Source organism: Corythoichthys intestinalis, chromosome 16, assembly GCF_030265065.1.
Source record: "Corythoichthys intestinalis isolate RoL2023-P3 chromosome 16, ASM3026506v1, whole genome shotgun sequence".
Classification (NCBI taxonomy): Eukaryota; Metazoa; Chordata; class Actinopteri; order Syngnathiformes; family Syngnathidae; genus Corythoichthys; species Corythoichthys intestinalis.
In genome coordinates, this window is record NC_080410.1 from 18,032,022 (window position 1) to 18,055,128 (window position 23,107).

Consider the following 23,107-nt stretch of genomic DNA (forward strand, 5'->3'; position numbering starts at 1 on the left):
GTCGCCTGCTACGGCGAGGGACCCTGCCCTGGGCTTGGCGGGCCGTTGGGAGTGCCATGGTGTGCCGGTTGGGGGGTTGCGTCTGTGGCTCGTGGCGGGCGGGGGTAGGGGTGGTCGTGGGGTTGGTGGTGCGTCCCCTCTTCCCATCCATGTAGGCCGATTAATGGGGGCGCCGGTGGCCCAGGGGACCACCCTGGATAACGGGGGGGGGGGGGGTGACAATGGACCCTTTGCTGGGCTGCGGGAGGAGGGATGGGCTGAGCTGGCTCCCGCCCCCCCGCCAGTCCTCCCTCCGCGGACTGGCTGGTTAGGGGCCGTGGCCCTGGGGTGGCGCGTGTTTGGTGGGGCTCTCGTACGGCTGGATGTGATTGGGTGCACTCGGGTGGGTGGCCCCGGGATTGACGATGGGGCAGCGTAGGGTTGGTTGCCGACGGGCTTACACTAAAAAGGGATTCACATGATTACTGGTTTCTAGATCACAGAACTGATTTGTGTACTCTCCACCCCTCCCAATCACTTATCTTATAGACCCCCCCCCCCTCTTTCCCTGGTCAACAGGCCCCCCACATGGTGTCGAATGGGAATACAACTTGCTAATGATAGCACCAACATATTCATAGTTAGTGTAGGCGTTCAATGTATTTCTTGTTGTTTTTTGTGGTTTTCTTTTCTTCTTTTCTTTTCTTCTGTTCCTCCATAACCCCTTCCTGTTCGTTGCTTTGTCATAATAAACGAGGTATGTTGAATGATCACAATGGGAGTATGTCATACTATCAATATGAAACATTAAAACTGTTCAGACCAACCGGACACTTAGACTTCGATTCTCCGTGTCAAATAGCTGAACCAGGACAGATTTAAAAAGATGCTATTAAAAAAAAAAGTTTTTATCCAAATACAAATACACACATACAAATGCCCCTTCCAATGAAAATGGATTGAACATCCACGCGGTCAATTGCAAACAATTATCAAAAGGATTGCCCTAAAAAAATAAAAATTTAAATAAAAAAAAAAAAACGGGGGGGCAAAACAAAACTAATCAAATCACAGAATGCACTGTAAATTCTATTACCATGTACCATGTTGTATGAACATTTTCTGACAGTATTGATTATGAAACTGGCCAATATTGTGTTTGTAAAGGTTTTGATGTATTTTGATTGGATTGCGCCAAGTGTGTATAGGAGTTTAAGATCAAGCTTTGAGTGTCCATATTTGGGCAGAACTCTAGTGTGTGTCACTCAACACGCGCATTGACGAAAGGCTGCTCAACCACTGTATCTCCAGACACTGTCTCTCTCTGTCTCTTGCTCTCCATCTCTCGGTGTGACACGCTCACACGCAGACGCACAACGCATCCAGCAGAGTGAAGCGAGCGCACACCTCACACCAGCTGGTTAAGTTGTCCTCTTCCTGTCCTTCTCCTTTATTCTCGAGCAGCTCAGCGACTCTTCCACACTCATCAACCCACCCACCCACCTACTTCCACTCCAGACTACCTCACACAGCTCGTGTCCGTCTGTTTACGCCGGTGACTGCGGATTTATCTCCCCTTTCTCCTTTCGAGTGGGCATGATTGTCTGACATTCAACAGAGGAAATACAAGCGATTTTTTTTGTCCTCCGAGGCCTCCCTTTCTTTTACCTGCACCCCCCGAGTTGAGAAGAGCAACAGCCTCCGGTGAAGCATCTGTGAGGTAACTATACGTCTGTGTCTCCTTCCGTGACTAAAGGTGGTGGGGTCGGGGATGATTATTTAGTACATAATAAGGAGGGAAAGACCATTCATCATGACATCATTCATTACTAAAAGAAACAATTCTGGAAAAATTGCGTGGGGATGCTTGCCCTTCTGGTCTGTCACTTCTTAATGATTTTGGGACATTTACAGGTCACTTCCTGTTAATTTTGGGGCGTTCATTATTCCCATACTGTTGATTTTCTGTCACTTTCTGTTGACTTAGGAGCATTCCTGCATCAATTTTTATTGGTTTTGAACAGTTGTGGATGAAATACCGTATTGGCCCGAATATAAGACGGCCCTGATTATAAGACGACCCCCTCTTTTTCAAGACTCAAGTTTGAAAAAAGACTTTTTGAACACTAAATTATTTTTTATACAGAAAATAAATACAGTACATCTGAAACAAATGATTATAACAGTATATTCGAGAGAAAAAGCATGTTATTTTGCCTCATTCAAATTTTAGTATCTGAACATTTAAATATGTACACTAAAGTACAATCACATTCGTAAATGAATGGCTTCTGGTTTTTGAAATGTAAATAAACCAATCTATTGTGATAAAACAACAAAATTGCAAATTAACTGCATTAACCATCAAAGTGAAGTCTAACTGTAACTGTAGTCTTGAAACAAATCTGAATAAGGAAAAACATTGCAATAAAATAATGCAAACTGGTTAAACTTGAGAGTAGCTGAGATCTGTCATGACAGAACATCGCTTTAATGATATCTAGCGCCATCTAGCGTCGTGAATGGGTATAACGTCTAGCCCGCGAATATAAGACGACCCCCACTTTTTCAGTCTTATTTCAATACAAAAAACACCGTCTTACATTTGGGCCAATGTGGTACTCACTTTTTACTGAAGTAAAAGTACAGATACAAGGGCTCTAAAATACTTAAGTAAAAGTACAAGAGTCTAAGAAAAGAATTACTCAAGTAAAAATATAAAAGTACTTGCTTTAAAATTTACGAGTAAAAAATAAAAGTATTTTCTCCCGACGCATAATTGCATTTCAGTTATAGGAGAATATGTACACAGTACTTTTGCACCAAAAATATTACCATTTTCATTTCCACTTTTTAAAACTGCGAATGGGAAAACAAGCAATAAAACTGACTGCACTGTAAACAGAAGCTTAACAAGCTCTCCAAACTCCAAAACTTAGTTAATGGCGGATTGCAAGCAACTATCACGTGGATACCCCCACCTACTGTTTAAGAGTGTCCAGCACCCATATGAAGGCGAGCTGCTCTCACTGTTTTTTTTTTTTTGTAAATACTGTATCTTGTCCACCTACCTAATCTTGATTGTACTCGTGTCGCTGCCTCCAGTGCTCCATCACGATGTAGTTTCACGGGGATTGTTTGCTCCGGAGGTATGAAAACGAAACTATCAATTCACAATGAGAAAACAAACAAACAAACAAACAAACAAACAAACAAACAAACAAACAAACAAACAAAAGTAGCTTGGAACACAGGCAACTATTTGAAAAGTACTGGAGTAAAAAGTACTGAGATGTACTATAAAATGTAGTGAAGTAAAAAGTAAAAACTACCACTTCAGATTTGTACTTGAGTAAAGTACTGATACAAAATAATTGTACTTGAGTACAGTAACAAAGTACTTTTTGCTTCATTATATTCCACCACTGGTTTTGGATCACTTCTCACAGATTTTGGGGCATTTTAAGGTCAGTTCTTATTGATTTTTGTTCACTTCTTGTTATATTAGTTTTTTGTAAAAAATAATGACACTTTTGTGGGTGTTTTATGTTCTAGTGGAAATTAATGGAAGTATTGGAAATGTATGGAGAAGTTTTTGTTTTTAAATTTTGACATGACTGTACATTTTTTTTTTTTTTTTTTTTTGCCAGATAACTGGCAATAAAATTTTGTGCGCCTTGATTTTGTGAATTTTTTGAATGCATGAATTAGCTAAACTGGACTAATGCTAAAGGCCAAGTAGCGTTTTGATATTTTATATTTTTACTATTAGAAATGAATTATGTTTTTGGCCACAAATTGCGAAAGTGAAATCGAAAGAGAGCATATGTCACATGATTTTTTGGAATATTAAGTTTTATTTAATGTTTCTTGTGCTTACCGTATTTTCGGACTACAAGTAGCAGTTTTTTTCATAGTTTGGCTGGGGGTGCGACTTATACTCTGGAGCAATTTATATGTGAAATTATTAACACATTATATCATTTCACATGTTATTTTGGTGTTTTGGAGTGACACTGATGGTTTGGTAAACTTGTTAGCATGTTCTTTATGCTATAGTTACAGTATCTGAATAACTCTTAATAGCTATGCTACGTTAACATACCGGCCACGTCCGCATTTCGTTGTTCATGCATCATGTAACATTATCATTTTGTACACTTATTCAGCATGTTGTTCTCTATTGTATTTTTTTATTTTAACTACATTTCAAGATGACATATCTGTTCTATGTGTTGGATTTTATCAAGTAAATTCCCCCCCAAAATGCGACTCATACTCCGGTGTGACTTATGTTTTTTTTCCCCTCTTCATTGGACATTTTTGGGCTGGTGCGACTTATACTCAGGTGCGACTTATAGTCTGGAAAAACATGATACTTAAAAAAAGGACTCTTAAATTATTAAAATTGGCACAACTTTTTGGAAGTTTGAGTTTTTACAGTGTGGGATTTTATGATCCCATTAATAACCAATTTATAAACCTTTCTAAAAGATTTATTAACCCCAGTTTTCAGAATCTGGACTTCCTTACGTCTGATTCATTGAGTATCAAAACACTTTTGACAATCTTAAGCTTTCAACTTTTTGAAAACTGTTTGGAAAAGAGCCATAAAGTCAATGATAAAGATGCTGATGGGTTAACAATGGTTAACTCATTTGCTCACATTCTCTAAAGCCCTGATCAATTGGATCTTTTTTCCATGTGGGGATTACCCATGGTGGTGAAAAGTTGCGTAATGTAACTGTAGTTGTACACAGTGAATTTGGTGCACCATGAGTATGATTTATATCTGTTTAACAGCAAGAAGCCTCTTCATTTTCAATCTCCACTCTCAGCTGGTCAGAGCGCTGCCTGTTCCTTTCTATTTTTAGTCTGTATTTACAACGCAGTAGCTATAGAGGCAAGACGAGTCTTTTTCACTGTTTCTTTCCCTTTAGTCACTCTTCTACTTCATTTTGTTTTTTTTTTGCCTTTAACCCTTTTATCCACTCTCACCTGTTCACATTCTATTAACCAGTGGTTCACTGCTTTCAAAATTTAAAGCCTCTTTATTTTCTAACGCCATTAAACTTATTAGGTCACACAATGAACTCATTGGCTGCCACTGACGGCAGTAGACGTCCAATCCATTTTGACGGGGAGGGGCGAATAAACATTCTTCCCAGTCAAAACTGATTAGACCTCTAGCGCCATCAATGGCACACTGAAACTTAAGAATGTACTGCCAGTAGTTTCACTTTAGATTAACTGGATGTCTGTTTTTGTCAATGGCATGGAATGGCACGGCATGAATGAGTAAAATAATATATTTAAAAATAATTTAAAAAAAAAAATAATAATAATAATAATGGACCTATTGTGGTCTACATGTACACATTAAAGTCCGGCCGATATATCAGGTCAATATATGGACTTTTCTCCAACATTGGCCATCGGCCAATTAACAACAACAACAACAAAATAATAAGGTGATAAAAAAGGATTTTGATCAGGCATTTGTGTGGGCAACTGTGGCTACTGCTGACTGTGGGTTGGACCCCGGAAGGACCCTGCAGCATCTTGAAGGCAGGCTGCTACAGCTTGAGGCTTGCCTGTTTTGTAAATATTGTAAGATTTTTTAAAAATCTTGGATGAGAGAATATGCAATGATGCTTTAGCCTTTTAAGGTGTTTACTGAATGATCCTTACACTTTAAATGTAACGCGTAGCGTTAGGGTAGTAATCGCGTTAGCATTAACTTTAGCATGGCGAGCAGTCTTTTAAACTCTCACTTGTTTAAATCTTGTTGCGACATCCTGGTGGGTTTAATTATTTGAAAGTAATGTATTGTTCTTGCTTCAAATATCAGCTTACAAAATCAGCTTTGGATATTGGCAATCGGCTGAATTGTTTCAGTTGTTGTTATCAGTGTCGGCATCAGCATTTGAAAATCCCATATCCGTTGACCTCCAGTCCACATATATGGAAATTGGGTCTTTATTGGGTTATTTCTTTTTTTTAATGACCAAAAATAATCACTTGCTTTATATCGGGTTCAAGTATTGTATTTGACACATTAAGTGCTCCATGATAGCTATATAGATGCACGTGTCGTGCATGTGTACTGTATAATAGTGTGTTGTGTTGTGGCTGGGAGGACAGCAGAATAGAAAGGGGGTAGAGGTTAATCTTTGGATGCTTTTAACCTAAATCACTGAGTGACCTACATACCCTCAATAAAACCCCACCCGATATTCCCCTTGCCACCCCCATACAATATCTATAGACATTTCAGGCTCTATTTTCATAGACAGCCCAGCTGTAAATAATGTCGGCGCATCAAACCTGTTGTGCAGGCGCAAGCCTCGCTTTAGCTGTTTGTTTTATTAATGAATATGGCAACAGTGAGCATTAAGCTCTGTGAATCAAAGTATAAATTAATGTATTGAATGCATTATTATCGTATTCATAGTTTTTAAATCATCACATTACATTGCTGGCCATCATGCAATTATAGAAGGTTGCAATACACGAAAGATTGGAAACAGGGATATTCAAGTGTTATTTTTAAATGAATGAATGAGGTAACCTGTCTTGTCTGAACATTGACACTGACTAAGTGCCGTGACATAGAGTTCTCTGTGCAACATGAGTGAGGCAAATTGAGTCAATTGTGGCCACGCCCACATTGATATAAACTAGGGGTTGATACTACAGCACTCATTGGAGTCATTGGCTTCCAATGACTGTGCTAGATGTCCAATCCATTTTTCATTCATTCATTCACCTACTCCTGACAATTTTCCAGAATACCTGGAGAAAATCCACATTGGCACAGATTGAATATGCAAACACCAAACAGGAAGGCCTGCATGAGATTGAACCCTTGATCTCCGAACTATGAGGCAACATGCTAACCATTGACCCTATGTGTTCCTTATGTCTAAAATAATTGTCTCAAATCACATCAAGACAGTTCTTTGACACGAAGATGCCACAAGATGGTGTTAAAAATATCTTTTTTGCTTTAGCGTGGACATAGCCCCCCCAACTCACAAACACAAGAAAATCTTTAAAAAAAATAAAAATAAATAAATATTAAAAAAAAGCAAATTAGTGGATATCAAAGTGCGAAAATTCAGGGGTTTTATTGTAGCACAACCACATGCATTGCTTCTTGGGAGCTATATCCAAAACCAAACCAAAATAATGTACAGTATATGAAATATGGGATGCTATGGAAAAGAAGCTTATGAAAGTTTTACTGTTTTTTTATTAGAGATCGACCGATATGGGTTTTTCAGGACCGATACCAATTATTAGTAGTTAGAGGGGCCGATAAGTTAATTTTGGAGCCAATATTAATTTGCACTAAAAGTGTCAAAAATGCGGTTAAAAAATGAATAATGCAAACACTGAACTTAATTGAAATGCCTAAAGCATGTTTATTGAATGCTTTAGCAATTCTCTACATGTTTCTCCTAGACTCAGAAACATCTCTTATTAAGTTGAATAAAAAAATTCAATAAATAGCTCTCTGAAAAATTTCCACAGAAAATCCAATACAACAAAAATTCTCAGCCTCAGCAGCACCTCTTTTAAAGTTAAATAAAAACTTAGATAATAGCTCCCTGACTTTTTCCCTGAATTCTCCGCCCGGATGACCTCATCTACGTATCCTCGGGCAAGATACTAAACCCGACGTTGCGCCTGGTGCTGCGTCACCAGTAGGTAGATAAGGATATAGGGTGGAGTGCTTTGAGGGCCTTAAGAAGGTGGAAAGGCGCAATACTTCATTTACCATTTAACCAATCAAAGGATGGGGGGAAAAATAGTGCAGGAGACAGCAGGCAGGAGAGAGAAGCGCAGCTGCATCTGAACCGAAATAACCCCGTTTTGAATTGATTCTTTCATATCGGCCTGTCGGATTTAAAAAAAAAAAAAAAAAAAAAGGCAGCTACCGATATACGTCAAATTTCCAAATATTGAGCGGATTATCGGTCTATCTCTATTCTTTAGCTTCGCAACTGATGGTATGGCAGGCCCAATGAAGACCAAACTAATGCTGGACCTGCCTCGCATTTTGATAATACTAACGCGAGTGTTGCAAATATTGTGCTGAGTAAACAGCATCCATGTTATGTACCTATGAACTTTCTTACTGATTGCTTTTTGCTGTTGTGCCCTCCTGTATGTTTGAAGCAAAAATAAGATTTTCAGTTTTGACACAAACAGACCTTGAGGCAGGAGTAAGATTGCTATTACTGCATAGTTCTCTCTAAATTTCTGAAAGTTTGTTGGCAGTGCACCACTAAAGATCCAAACTAACCAATATGTGTTCCAAAATTTGCTTTCCTCTGTGATGACTTAAAGTCATCTATATGTTAATATATTTGACAATGCCCCAATTCATACGATAGAAACACCATTGTGGGATTTTTTTCTCTCTCCAAGGTCTAGAAATATAATGAGTATTAATTGCATCTGATTTCAAATTGCTGGTCAAATGCATTTACTTATTCAATATGAAGTTAAGTAAAGCAAACATGGAACATTGTCACATTCAATAATAATTTTAATACTGAGCCTACCACTCTAATACTTCTTTCAGCTTAATATCACACAGGATGTGGGTTTGAAGTCATTAAAAGAAGTGGGTAGCATTCAATTCCTGGAAATTTGGCAGCAACATAACAGTAACTTGTGTAAATGTACAACAATGCAGACAGAGTTAATGATTTTGACAGGAATCCCCAAGCAACCACTTCTCACCTGATTGTAGGAAAGGTAGGGTTCAGGATAAATGGATGTTATGTATTTATTAGGGCTGTCAAACGAATTTTTTAATCGAGTTAATAACAGCTTAAAAATTAATTAATCGTAATTAATTGAAATTCAAACCATCTCTAAAATATGCCATATTTTTCTGTAAATTGTTGTTGGAATGGAAAGATAACACAATAAGTATATATATATATATATATATATATATATATATATATATATATATATATATATATATATATATATATATATATATATATATATATATATATATATATATATATATATGTGTGTGTGTGTGTGTGTGTGTGTGTGTATACATATATACATTCAACATACTGTACATAAGTACTGTATTTGTGTATTATAACAATAAATCCACAAGATGGCATTAACATTATTAACATTCTTTCTGTTAAAGGGATCCACGGATAGAAAGACTTGTGGTTCTTAAAAGATAAATGTGAGTACAAGTTATAGTAATTTTATATTAAAACCCCTCTTAATGTTTTCGTTTTAATAAGATTTGTAAAATTTTCAATCAAAAAAATAAACTAATAGCTCACCATTGTTGACGTCGCCGAGCGGGACGTCACATGGGCTACTGCCGTTCGTCCACATTGTATTTAACTACGTAAGATAGAGGTTGAAATACACCACAAGGTGTCAATGGCGAGTTTTAAATTAATTAGAGATCTAGCCAATGCAAAGTCTGTGTAGGTTTTATGTGTATTTTACATAGCTATTTTATTGGGGAATGCCAGTTTTATTTTGCATTGAGCGCTTTTCTTTCTGTAAACATTATTTTTTGGAGAGATAGGAATATTTTTGTTGTGCTTTCACTAAATGATACTGTAGTGACTTAACTGTTCAGCCCAAATGCATGATGGGAAGTTGGGCAACCATGACTGTCAGTGGTGGCTGCAAATGGTATATCTTCTGCGTTGTGTTCAATAAAGCATGTTAAGAAAAAGATCATCTCCTGTTATTCGACCCACGTCGCTTGCCACAATAGTTATGTTTATTGTACGTTGCCAAAGCTTATGCCAATGAACGGCACGGTCCAATGAACACCTGGGTCCACTCGCATTTCTCTGCCTCTTAGCATTCAATGGACAAAAATGGCGTCATTGTGATATGTTTGTGGCTATGTGTGAGCGGGTTAATCCGCGCATGCGTTAAATGCGTCAAATATTTTAACGTGATTAATTAAAAAAATTAATTACCGCCAGTTAACACGATAAATATGACAGCACTCGTATTTATTTGAGTTTTTTTTTTTTAATTGCAGATGGTTAATAATAATTAGAAAATTAAAATGAATACAAACAGAAATATACTCTGGTTACGGCCCTCATAAACACTCTGAATGTTATTTCTTTGTTTGATGAATTTCATAGTATTAAATTCATTGCCTGGGAATGCTCTAGTTTTAGTCCTATTGAAGGTGCTTGACGTCCAATTCATTTTGACTAGTAGGGGCGAATAAAAATGTGTTAATTTTCCCCTCCCAATTAAAATTGATTGGGTGTTTTGTGCTGTCAGATGGCAGCGTTTAGTTCAATGTGTGCCCTAGAAAACTTTAAACTTACTTTAGAGCTTTTCTTCTTATTGTCTCTTGAAACAATTTAGGTGTTAGAGAAAAATCTGAAAAAATCTTCCATCAAATTTTTTGCTTTTGGTGAAAATTTTAATTATATGTACATGCAGGCTTACAGGTTATGTTGACATTATTACACGTGTTAACCTCTTTAGTTGAATGAGCTAGAACTAAAAAACTGATAATAATAATTAAAAAAACAAAAACAAAACATTTTTGTTGGCAATATCACTGGTGTAACAGGAATGTGTTACTTCCAGAAAATATAACAGTAAAAAGTTGCCTGAGCAACAAAAAAGAATTGGTATTTCAATAAATACTCCTGTGGATTAATATTTTCACAGTTTGAAAGGACTAAAAATAGACAAGGAGTCTTGAGTGAGTAGGCGAGTGTGGAGGACAGCAGGAGGCAGAAAGCGCTATAATGAAGCAGTAAACATGGAAGGAAGTGAGAATGCTACTAATGGGAACCCTTCCCAACTAAAGAAATTGTTATGTTTTAGTTTCATAATACACAGCGAAACATCATATTGCACACATTGTAAACACAGTAATACAGTATATATGTATAATATAATAAGTATACCGGTATATTCACATGTCAGAGTATGTAAGCATATTCAGATGTGAATCAACCTGAAAGAGTGATGTGCTCTGATGACCATAAAAATGGATTGGATGGCCGTATTGATGGGATTTTACTCCCAATTAACTTGATCTCTACAAGGCTATAAGGTTTTATTTCAGTTAGTAAGGGTTCTCATTAAAATGTGTTTCCATCATAAAGCCTTGAAAAATATCGATGTTCTTTTTACGCCACTTTTGTCGGGGTGTAGTAAGAAGTCGTATGATTTGACTCCATTGCATTTAAGACACTTGAGACATCCATTACTTTTTCAGTGCCATTGACGATCATAGATGTCCATTCAAGTGGCTCTTTTAATCCTGCTGTGAATTTAAATTAGTTTGTCTCTGATAGACGTCCAATCCATTTGAAGTGGGAGGAATGGCAGCGAATGTGAGTTAAAATAGTGGCTTGAGAACAATTTCCAGATTGCCTTCAGTATTTTAACGAGCAAGGAGTGAGGAATGTTGCAATTAGGAAAAAAAAACAACTATACCCATGAATATTCAGATATCTATTAGTTCACCCTTCACAACAGTGCACACAACATAGTAGCAATTTGTCCTTCCTCTAAAGAAATTGTAAATGTTTTTTTTCCATCCAACTCTGATGTTTTATAACATCATTTGTTATGTCATATCAGTCAAAATGAACTAGAGTACGCTGAATTTCATTTCATTGCCTGAGTCAATACGTACAGAATTGCTGAAGTAGAGAAGTCACTTAATTAAGACTGATTGGAAAGCACAACAGCCTTACAGTTAAGAAATCAAGGGTTCAATCAGTGATTCAATCCTGGGTTCTGTGTGGAGTTTGCATGCTCTCTCAGTCCCTCCGTGGGTTTTCTCCAGGTACTCCGGTTTCCTCCCGGCCCCGCAACCCAAAAACATGCTGTCATGTTTCTGTTCTCAGTTGTTCTTTATGACATGTTTGCATTCTCAGTTCTTTAAGACGCACTGAGGAGTACACCATCTGTATTTAAGGACTCTTGTGCGTCTCAGCTTTGTCGGACGATTGTCTTGCTTACCGCTGTGTGTGCATTCTCAGTTCTTTAAGACGCACTGAGGAGTACACCATCTGTATTTAAGGACTCTTGTGCGTCTCAGCTTTGTCGGACGATTGTCTTGCTTACCGCTGTGTGTGCCCTCATCTTCATGCTTCTCTGGTTGTATCTTATTTTGATCAGTTGGGTTTTGTGCTCTGTTTTCTATTAGACTTTGTTAAATTCGCGTACTGTTTGGCATGCTTCTTTTATTGTACTTTTTATTAAATACAAACTTATTCGCTATTTCTGATCTCTGAGTCTGTGATTGAGATCCACCTAAACGGCTTGCCGTTCACAGAATCACCCGACCACATGGATCCCTCAGACTCAGAAGACATTCGCCATGCACTTGCTGGTCAGGGTCACATGATCGGTAAACATGAACAGTCTTTGCGCGAACTAGTGGATATGATTGGTACGTTATCTGCTAGAGTTGAGCAACTGACCTCACCTAAACATTCGGTCGATATGACTGAGGCTGCTGCTACTGCTGCACCCGATCAGTCCGCTCTTTCACCGATGAGCATGCCAGTGTCTTTTCGAGAGCCATATTTGCCGCACCCCCACCGTTATGAAGGCGAGCCTGCCACTTGCTGGCAATTTCTGCATCAGTGCTACCTGATTTTTGACCAACAACCACTTACATATATGCCAATGAGATATCCCAAGTGGCGTATTTGATGAGTCTCCTCGACGGTAAAGCGGCTACATGGGCCATGGCGGTAAGCAATAGTTAATCCGAAATACGTCATTCGTTTGAGGCTTTTCGGACAGAGTTCTTCGGGATTTTGATCATCCAGTCAGTGGCAAGGAGGCAGGCAGCAGCCTGCTGGAGTTTTTTCAGGGCGATCAGACTGTGGTGGATTAGTCAATTCAGTTTCGTATTTTGGCTGCGGAATATGGCTTTGTTGATGCGGAGCTGCGTGGGATTTCCGGCGGAGGCTGTCTACTGCGGTCAAGGACGAGCTGGCTGCCAGGGATGATTCGTCTAGTCTAGAGGAGCTAGTCGCTTTGGCGATTCGTCTTGATCATCGTCTACGAGAACGTGAGATTGAGCGTGCTGGGTAGAGCTGGGGATGGAGGCTGTCTGCGAGGGCCGACCCGAGCACTTCCTGGGTGAAGCCTGTCGACAAGTCACTGTCGCCTTAATGGAGGAGGAGCCCATGCAACTCAGTGGCAGCCTTTTGGCTGGTGGACGCCTTTCGGCTGCGGAGCGAAAAAGTAGGCTGAGAGCAGAAGTGGGTCTATATTGTGGATCGCTGGGGCATTATGTCGCGACCTGTCATGCAGCACGCCTGCGTGTATTGAAACCCACAGCTCCTCTCTTCAAAGGAAGCAGCAAGCAGTCATGTGAGACTACTCGAGATGAGGTAAAAACACTTTGGAAGCCTCATAATGGTATAAGACTGCAGTTGCCAGGGAAAGTGTTGTTTGGTGGGGTTAATCTTAAAATTACTGCTCCGGTCGACTCTGGGGCGAATGACTGTTTTATGGATGATTGCGTGGTTGAAGCACTTAAATGCCCATTAAAAAGCTGGTTAGACCAAGACCATTATTTGATCTCGACGGGCTACCTCTGGCAGATGTAAGGTTTATTACAGCTCCACTTCAGATAAGACTGTCCGGGAATCATTTCGAAGTCCGCAGTTTTCTAGTTATGCCCAGCAAATTGGCCCCTGTCGTACTGTGTCTTCCCTGATTAAAGATAAACAACACTAATATAGACTGGGCTATGGCCCAAGTGACAACTTGGAGTACATTTTGCTATGCACACTGTTTGCAGTCCGCGTCCATACCTTCCAGTCAAGTGCAGACAGTTGATAAACCCGTCGATTTGGTAAATGTCTCCACTGGATATCATTATCTCCAGCAAGTATTTAGTGCAGAGCGCGCTAAAACCCTTCCGGCACATCGGCCTTATGACTGCGCCATTGAATTGCTGTCGAAAGTCCAATTGCCCAGTTTGAGACTATATCCAATCTCCAAACCTGAGCAGGAGGCGATGAAGGAATACATTCACTGGCTGCTGGCCTTATACGTCCATCATCGTCACCTTTGGGGGTGGGGTTTTTCTTTGTAGGGAGGAAGGATGGGGGTCTAAGAACATGCATTGATTACTGGGGTCTAAATGAAATTACTGTTAAAAATAAATACCCACTTCCGTTACTATATTCAGCTTTCGCTCCATTGACTTCAGCCACTATCTTTACCAAGTTGGTCAGGATGTGGAGGAAGATTTGTGGAAAAATGCTTTTTGGACCCTTCGAATGTATGGTCATGCCTTTTGGCCTCACTAATGCGCCTGCAGTGTTCCAGAACCTTATGAACCTTATGATATGTTATGAGTAGGGGTGTAACAGTACACAAAAATCTCGGTTCGATACGTACCTCGGTTTTGAGGTCACGGTTCGGTTCATTTTCGGTACAGTAAGAAAACAAAATGCAAAATATAAATGTGCTAGTTGTTTATTACACACCTTTGTGCTTTCAATAATAGGGACATTAGGCTATACATAGCTAGAATTCTGCTCGAAAAGTAGCGGGCATTTAAAGATAATCCAACAACAATTTGCCTTTCAGACCCCGCGTATTGGTGAGCTTTCTTTCTGAAAGAAAGAAGAAAAAAGAAGTCCTGTACTAAAGAGAAAAGCAATCCCAATGACAAAGATTTTAACATGTATTTTACAAATCAAATGCCTCAATGAATCATTTTCTTTTATGAACGGTTTTCAAACGCTTTATTGGTGGATTTTCTCATGTTTAAGCGCCACACAGAAATTAATCAATTTAATTGTGTAAGCAGGATCTGTGGTATTATTCTTATTATTTAATTACAGGTGTTTTAGCTCATTTCAATTTAATTTATTTAAATGGGCTATTATTCATTTTATTATGTGTTTATATTTTACAAATGTGATGTGGTATTCATTTATATTGTATATTTTATGTTGTACAACTTTAGTTCCTATGTGAATATTAGTTCCTACTTGTTTTGTTGTGGTAGGAGGGTTTTATATTGAACACGGGGCTGTGTTGGTTATTATTATAGCGGAGAAGACAGCAGTAAATCAACAAAGACAAGTCAACTGTACCCAATCTACCACTCAAGAGATCTGATGGACTCAAAAAGTGGGTTACGATTGCATATTAGTTTGAAAATCGACCGGATCCACCGTATTTTTACACAAGTGACTTCCGGTCTGCCCGATCCTAGCTACCGGTAGTAGTATTGAAGCAGGAGGGTCGCGTCTCGCGTCAAATAATAAACTCTGCCGTTCTTTTCGCGTGCGTCATGTTGAGCCGCTTCTTGGACGAGTCTAACACGCGGCCGCACTGCGACTGGTGTGCATTGGCTGATTGACTTTAACGCCCGCGTTTCACTGCGTTCTCGCGGCGGCCACGTTGTCGCGTCGTTGACGTTTCTGGGTTATACTGTCGTACCGTGTTGGTCCTCATTATAGTAGAGAAGACGGAGTAAATATAATCTACACAAAGAAACTGTTACCCGATCGACTCACAGCCTCAAAAAGTAAGGGTTACATTACGTCAGAAACTCGTTCGATACGCCTCCGTTCCGAACCGAGCACCATGTACCGAAACGGTTCAATACAAATACATGTACCGTTACACCCTTAGTTATGAGTCCTGTTAAATGTTTTCTGTTTTGTATACTTGGACGATATCCTAATTTATTCAAAAAACCTGCTGGAGCACCGCCAGCATGTTCGCATGGTTCTACAACACCTTCTTGAAAACAAATTGTTTGTGAAAGCCGAGAAATGTGGATTTCACGGTGATTCTATGCAATTCCTGGGGTTTATTGTCGAAAAGGGGCAGCTCCGTCCAGATCCTGCTAAGATCCAGGCTGTAGTGGAGTGTCCGACTCCCACTTCGCGTAAGCAATTGCAAAGGTTAATGAAATGAAACCAAATGCAAAAGCAATGAAACCAGATGAACCACCATGAAGCTTTGCAGCCAAATGGTTCAAAGCTTCATGGTGGTTCATTTGGTTTCATTGCTTTTTCATTTGGTCTGTTGACAGTCGTATGAGCCGCTGTCAGATAAAGTGTTACCCGTTAATATCTTTTGGTGTAAATATCCCATAATACAGTGAGGACATATGTGGCCTGTAGTCCAGTGCAGCTTATTTATGAACGAATTTCGTTTTTGTGTCAAATTTGGGTGGTCATGGCTTATAGTCAGGTGCCCCTTTGAGTGCGAAAATTTTGGTACTGTATTTTATTTTGCACTGCTTTTTTGAAATATAATGATAATGTTAAGAATGAATTGTTTAGTTTTTTTGTCCAAACTGGCTTTAGACCTTCTTGGTATAAACAGTAGTTTTAAGTGGGCTATTCACTTCTGACTGAGCTTATGTGTGTTCAAAAATTTGAAATCCTCTTCCTCCTTTAGGTAAACAATACCAAGCACTTTGGTACACTCGCTGCATTTTGAAGTGGTTGTCTCTGCCTCAATCTTTACTCTTGTGTTCACAGATAGAGAGGTTCTAAAGAAGTCTGCAGTCATGGATGAGATGGACCTGCCCCAGATGAAGAAGGAGGTAGAGAGCCTTAAGTACCAGTTGGCTTTCAAAAGAGAGAAGTCCTCCAAAACAGTGACAGAGTGAGTTCATTTGATCAAGCTTGAAAATAAATAGGAAATAATACTCTAATAGACGGCAGTGGCACTCAATAATAGACACAGAGTCTGTTCTGTCAGAATAAATGGATATATGAGTAAAAAGTGGTAATGCAAGCCAGTTACGTTCAGCACGTAACAAGCAAGTAAAAACTGTCACGTCACCACTTACATAAGATTTTAAAAATATTATCATTTTGATGATAAAAAAATGTAGAATAGCGTAAATATATACTTTACAAAAGCATTTTAAATTGCATTTGTGCTGGACAGTTCAAATGAATTGGACGTCTATCACCGTCAATGGCAGCCATTCAGTAAAAAGATTGAAACAGGAAGCAGTTGTAAAAGGTGTCCAACAATAGTTGGGAAAAACAAAAGCTGGTTGCAGAGAAAATGACATCCGCTCCAGTTGTGTGGTAAACATGCTTTGATACCATAAATGGAAAAGATGGAAAGACTGAAGAAGATTTATTGTGGTTATAAAGTTACTGTGGAATTTAAAACATGTGTCTGTCTCTCTCTAAAGTTTGGTGAAGTGGATAGAAGATGGCGTCCCTGAGGATCCCTTTCTGAACCCTGAGCTGATGAAGAACAACCCATGGGTGGAGAAAGGAAAGTGCATCCTTCTGTAGGAGAACGCACCTACCCTTTTGCTCCCTTTCAACTTGACCCGCAACACACCTACGGATGGCCGCAGACCCCCAGGACTTTGCCTCACAACCTCTCACCATGAATGTATAACAGACCCGAGCACGCGCACCCCGACAAGGTCACTCTTAAAACTCACTTTTGCCTGACATCTTCACTTTTTTGCTGCAGGATCTCTCTTGCCACGAAATCTGACAATTATCAGTAGTCCTACTAGACATCCCTATATCCGACAACATACTTATGCAGCCGCAAGGCAAAATGTTTCATTCTGAGTTTTGCAATTAATATTTACAGTACATGTGGTTTCATTTACTCATGAGCTCCTGTAATACAGTCTACTAAACTTTTATGCTTTCAGGCATGTTGAAGATCTGATGGCTTGATTTTCAATCAGAGATACATTTTAAGATATACAGTGCTCACTAATGTTTTATACTCAAAAGGAAACACATCCTCTAATTTGATAACCGACATAGTACTTTAAATTTGCAATTGCTAATTATTATGATTATCTTGGTTCACATAAGCACTTTATATTTTTAGTAGCTCCTTAACCCTTTATAGGACAAGTGATTATTTTTGATAATTGCTTTTTTTTCCTGTTTTTTTTTTTTTTTTAATTTTAAGGTATGGTCTCAATTGTATATATACAATATATACGTATATTGTTTATAATTAATCATTATTGTATTTTAGAGGAGGCCGGGCAATGATTAAAAATCTTAAATGTGATTACCGTATTGGCCCGAATATAAGACTGCCCTGATTATAAGACGAGCCCCTCTTTTTCAAGACTCAAGTTTGAAAAAAATACTTTTTGAACACCAAATTAATTTTTATACAGAAAATAATTACAGTACATCCAAAACAAATGATTATAACAATATATTTGAGAGAAAAAGCATGTTATTTTGCCTCATTCAAATCTTAATATCTGAACATTTAAATATGTAAACTAAAGTGCAATCACATTCGGAAATGAATGGCTTCTGGTTTTTGAAATATAAATAAACCAATCTATTGTGATAAAACAACAAAATTTCAATAACTGCATTAACCATCAAAGTGAAGTCTAACTGTGACTGTAGTCTTGAAACAAATCTGAATAAGGAAAAACATTGCAATAAAATAATGCAAACTGGTTAAACTAAAAAGAGTAGCTGAAATCTGTCATGGCAGAACATCGCTTGCTTCAATGATATCTGGCGCCATCTAGCGTCGTGAATGGGGAGAGTAGCTGAGAGCTGTCATGACAGAACATCGCTTCAATGATATCTGGTGCCATCTACCGTCGTGAATGGGTATAATGTCTAGACGGTGAATATAAGACGACCCCATCTTTTTCAGAGTTATTTCAATTAAAAAAACACCGTCTTATATTCGGGCCAGTACGGTAATATCATGAGATTCTTTGGCATGCGATTAATCGCAATGCCATGCAAACCAATAATAAATTCAAAATCCTATCAGCTATGAGGTGTAGCCCCTCCCTACATGGTGTCCCTTTGTTAAAGGTAGCTTTAACGACTACGTATAGCCAGTAGCTAATATAGTACCATATATAGTCGTAGTATATGCAAGTAGCACACTTTGAGTGAGCCTAAAAAGACTAAAATAATTAACTATGTTAATTAATTTGTTAGTTAACAAGTTACCTTGGCCAGACATTTTTTATGTATTTTTTATGAATACATGACATTTTAAATGAATAAAATGTAGATCAAAAAAAGAAATTAAAATGAATTGTTACAGCCTCCAATTACACCTTAAAGTTGATTTTTTAAATTTCATAGTATTTAACTCATTGCCTGCCATCGACAGTGATAGATGTCCAATTAATTTAAACAAGGAGAAAGGCTGTGAATGCTCATCTTTCAGTACCATTGACATCACTAGACGTCAAATCCATTTGATTTGAAGGGGCGATTGATCGTTCATGTACCCCCCCGAGTCAAAATTTGATGTCTAAAGTCGTCAGTGGCAGTCAATGTGTGGTCAATGAGTGCCCTTTAAAGAGTATAAAGATAGTCATTTTTTTGCATTCATTGCATTTTGTTCTCATGCAAAAAAAAATAATCAGAAATAAAAGTCAGAAATCTGTCAATGGCAGCCAATCAGTTTAAAGAGTGGCCTATAAAGGGTTAAGTTGCTTAAGATAATAAACCATTTAAAAACCTAAGGAAGATTGTAGTGTAGACTTTCAACTTCATTCTAAATCTTTTTTAAGGGTTAAATTCTAACTTTTTCCCATCAACTTTAGGGCACCTCTATATACGTAAAAGCCTATTTCTACAAACATGAACCAGTTCAGGGTGTCCCCTGCCTACTGCCCGTTGTTAGCTGGGATAGGCTCCAGCACCTCCGCGACCCTCGTGAGGAAGAAGCGGCATGGAATGAATATAACACATAACTAACATTATGTAATCTAAACGTGTTGCTTGTTATTAAGCAATAATAAAACAATGTTAACAGGAACATTAACGTGAATTGACTGTTCCATATTAATATGGCATGATTTGTACTACGGAAGACAGTACGGTAAAGTACGGTTCCTACAATAAAGTAAAACATTTGTTGTAAATGTGACCCTCGATTGCTGTTGCAACTAAAAATTTGTGTTCAGTTTAGTTTGCAGCTTCACTCCTTGTTGCCAATAGATTCAACATACACAAAAGGCTTTTAGAAGGAACAACAAATAAGTGCTAAAAGTCTACTTTCATTAGTTGTGTGCATACACGCCATACTTAAAAATAGCATGTATAAAGTGTTGTTTTCAGGCAATGATATATTTAAGCACCCAAGAATACACAAAATATCCCATCACAATACTAAATTCACTGCCTGGACTAGTGACCAAAAGAGAGAGAGAGAGAAAAAAGCCTTTTCTCATAGAATGAATGAACAAATGTTTACGATGACCATAGAAGTAGACACGTTTACAGCTTCGCCAGTTATCATACCACTGTAGTTTGGAGTTCATACAACTTTTAAAGCATGGTTTTCCTATTTAACATTATAACGCATGTTGTTCTTTAGACAGTGTGTGTTTATTGTTGCTCGGAGTTTCTCTAGGGGTTAAATTCTCCATTTGCTCCTCACCTATCGCCCCATTGGACAACACCAACACTAGTCAATATGCAAACACTCTCTTCACAGCCATGTACAGTCAAACCCCTTTAACTTATTCATCTACGTAGTTGCAGTTTTACTCTATTTATTTATTTTATTTATTTATTTATTTATGATAACTTTTTTTTTTTTTTCCCTGTGGTGAGCGCTGTCGCTCCACTGACATTTTGGTGTCTATGTCCCTCCTATTGACAACTTGAAAAGAAAACTGAAATGCCACATCTACTGCCTTTGACACATTTCCTTATAAGAATGTAAAAATTTGTCATGAGGTTTGAACAACACAACTGACCTCAACCCTGACCCAACACTTTAATTTTTGGTTTTGTGTGCATAAAGAATAAATGTGGTTGTATTAAAACATACAACACACACCAACACTGCTTAGTAAAATGAAAGAGGAGGACTAGACTTTCATTATAATCACTTTTTTTAATGACCCAGTTCCCCAAAGGCTGTTCTGTAATTGGGTGAATTTTGTACAGCGAATTAATTGCAAGTGTTTAATTGAAAGTAGTCTATAAAGTGCTAATTACCTGATTGGCTGTTATTGAGGGTGATTGACGTCCGATCCATTTGAACTGGGAGGGTTGACAGCGAATGAACATTCAAAAAACAGATCAAAAACATTCTTACTGTTCGAACGGCTTTTATGTTATTTCTTAAATTGACAATGACAGCCGCTGACTGTGATAGACTGATGTGACTGTGCAGCTGCACGAAGAGAGTCCCAGTTCATTTGGTCGAGATGAAGACAAAAATCTTAAGTGTCTCTTGACATTTATTGTCATGCTTGGCTATTGTGATATTAAAACTTTGCCGGCATCTTACTAACTTATTGGGTCCCATTAACGATGCTAGAATGAACCAATGTTCATTCGCAGCCAGCCCTCCCACTTCTAATGGATTGGACATCTAATATTGACACATTGTCACAGCGGGAGAAAACAGTCACGTAATTGGACATCTATCATCGTCAATGGAATTGAAAGAGTTCATTTGTATTTGCCAAATAACACGCAAACAAGTAACACTTTACATAAAAATTACTGGTCATGTTTATTCAATTGTCTAGCTTTAGCAAATAAGAGGGAAATGCTGTTCCTACCTATTTATTACTCTGTGTGACGACAAAAAAAACAAAACAAATAAGAGGGTTAAGTCCTGTACCTCCGACAGTTGATTCACGAAGTGGTGATATTTCTTTTTGAATTACATCTTTTTTGTTAGTTTAGCTGCTGTGTAGCCTAGCCTGTACGATTTGACGTAACATTGAAATGACCCCACCCCCCACCCCCTCACTGCATGCGGAGGGAATCAAAGTGGCTTCCACTGTAACTTCTGAGCTTCACATGTGTAGCTTTCCCAGGTGCTCTCAATTGTAATCTTGAAATTCTATGTTTGGTTTCTTTTCCAGCTTCTGAATTGAACAAACTTGTACACCACTAATGGAAAAACAAATGTAGTTTACTTGAGATGCACAGCACTTAGCTGCCCCTCATTTGAAGTTTCTTCTTTATGATTTCTGTAACTTTTTTTTTCATATATTCAGAATGTCCGTGTGTGTGTATGTCAGTTCTATTATAATGTCAGCATAAACGTGTGGCTAACTAGCTAGCTGCATATTCCTTGTGAGAGTGCTTTGGAATTCCTGTTATGCATCAGACGAAGCCCAAGTGTAATGATGACAAGCAATAAATTCAAAACATTTTTTATTGAATTTTTTTTTTGCAAAACATTTATCTTATTAAATAAAGTAGAAGATTTTGAGAGAGGTTTGTTTTTTTTTTTGCGTGATGTGTTTTTACGAACAAATACCGATGTTTGCAATTCCTTCTTATGTGGTGAGACGTGCTACATAATGCTCATTGCGCCTGCGCAAGCATCCGCGCGCATGCGCACATAGGTTAAAAGCGGCGACGCTGGCTAGTACTAAATATATATATATATATATATATATTTAAAATGTATTATTACCTTTTTATTGCTTAAAAAAAATACTTCTTGCATGTATTTCCCTCTCATACTTTTAACAATTATGTTTTCTTGTGGTAGCTTTAAAGCAGTGTTGATCTGTTGACCACATTAGTCACGTAGCGTAATTAAACTGTCCTTATTTGATAAAACTACATTTAAGTATTTTCTTAAGGCATTTTTTAGTACGTTCTGCCTGTATGCATCTAAACAAAACAAGTTGAAAGCGCACGGTAGCACTTTGGGTGTGAAATTTACCTCAGGTAGCACGTTTTGCCGAAGTACCACATTTTTGCAGAATACCAAAACATGTTTTATTCATTCATATATATATAGAACTAGATGTGAAAAGTTGGAGTCAAGGCTACAGTAACTGGCAGCTATCTTAAAGCAGTGGACTTCTCTGGTGGGCTGTAGTGCAGTGAATGAAAGGTGAGTGACTTTTTTTTTACTAAAATATTCTTAACTCAGCGATATCTTAAAGGATTTTTTTAACGGTTTGATTCTTAACAATTAACGTGGCTATGATTCAATCTGGATAATCTGGTGAAGCTCAATCTTGGTCTTACACAAAAATACACACGGTCCCAGGCTTTAACTGGGAGTGGGTCTGGCGTGCCACGAAAGATGCGCATGCTGAAAAGCACCTCATACCCACTGTGAAGTATGGCGGTAGGTCAGTGATGCTGTGGGGCTG

The 23,107-nt window shown here is 38.3% G+C and overlaps 1 protein-coding gene across 1 annotated transcript; it reads left to right on the forward strand.

Annotated features, from left to right (window-relative positions):
• Positions 1–1,298: 1,298 nt before the first annotated feature.
• gng13b (guanine nucleotide binding protein (G protein), gamma 13b) lies at positions 1,299–22,230 on the forward strand. Its single transcript, XM_057861305.1, has 3 exons — positions 1,299–1,699; positions 16,512–16,638; positions 17,183–22,230. Exons 2-3 carry the CDS (start codon positions 16,541–16,543, stop codon positions 17,286–17,288), a joined length of 204 nt encoding a protein of 67 aa, XP_057717288.1. The 5' UTR covers positions 1,299–1,699; positions 16,512–16,540; the 3' UTR covers positions 17,289–22,230.
• Positions 22,231–23,107: the final 877 nt, after the last annotated feature.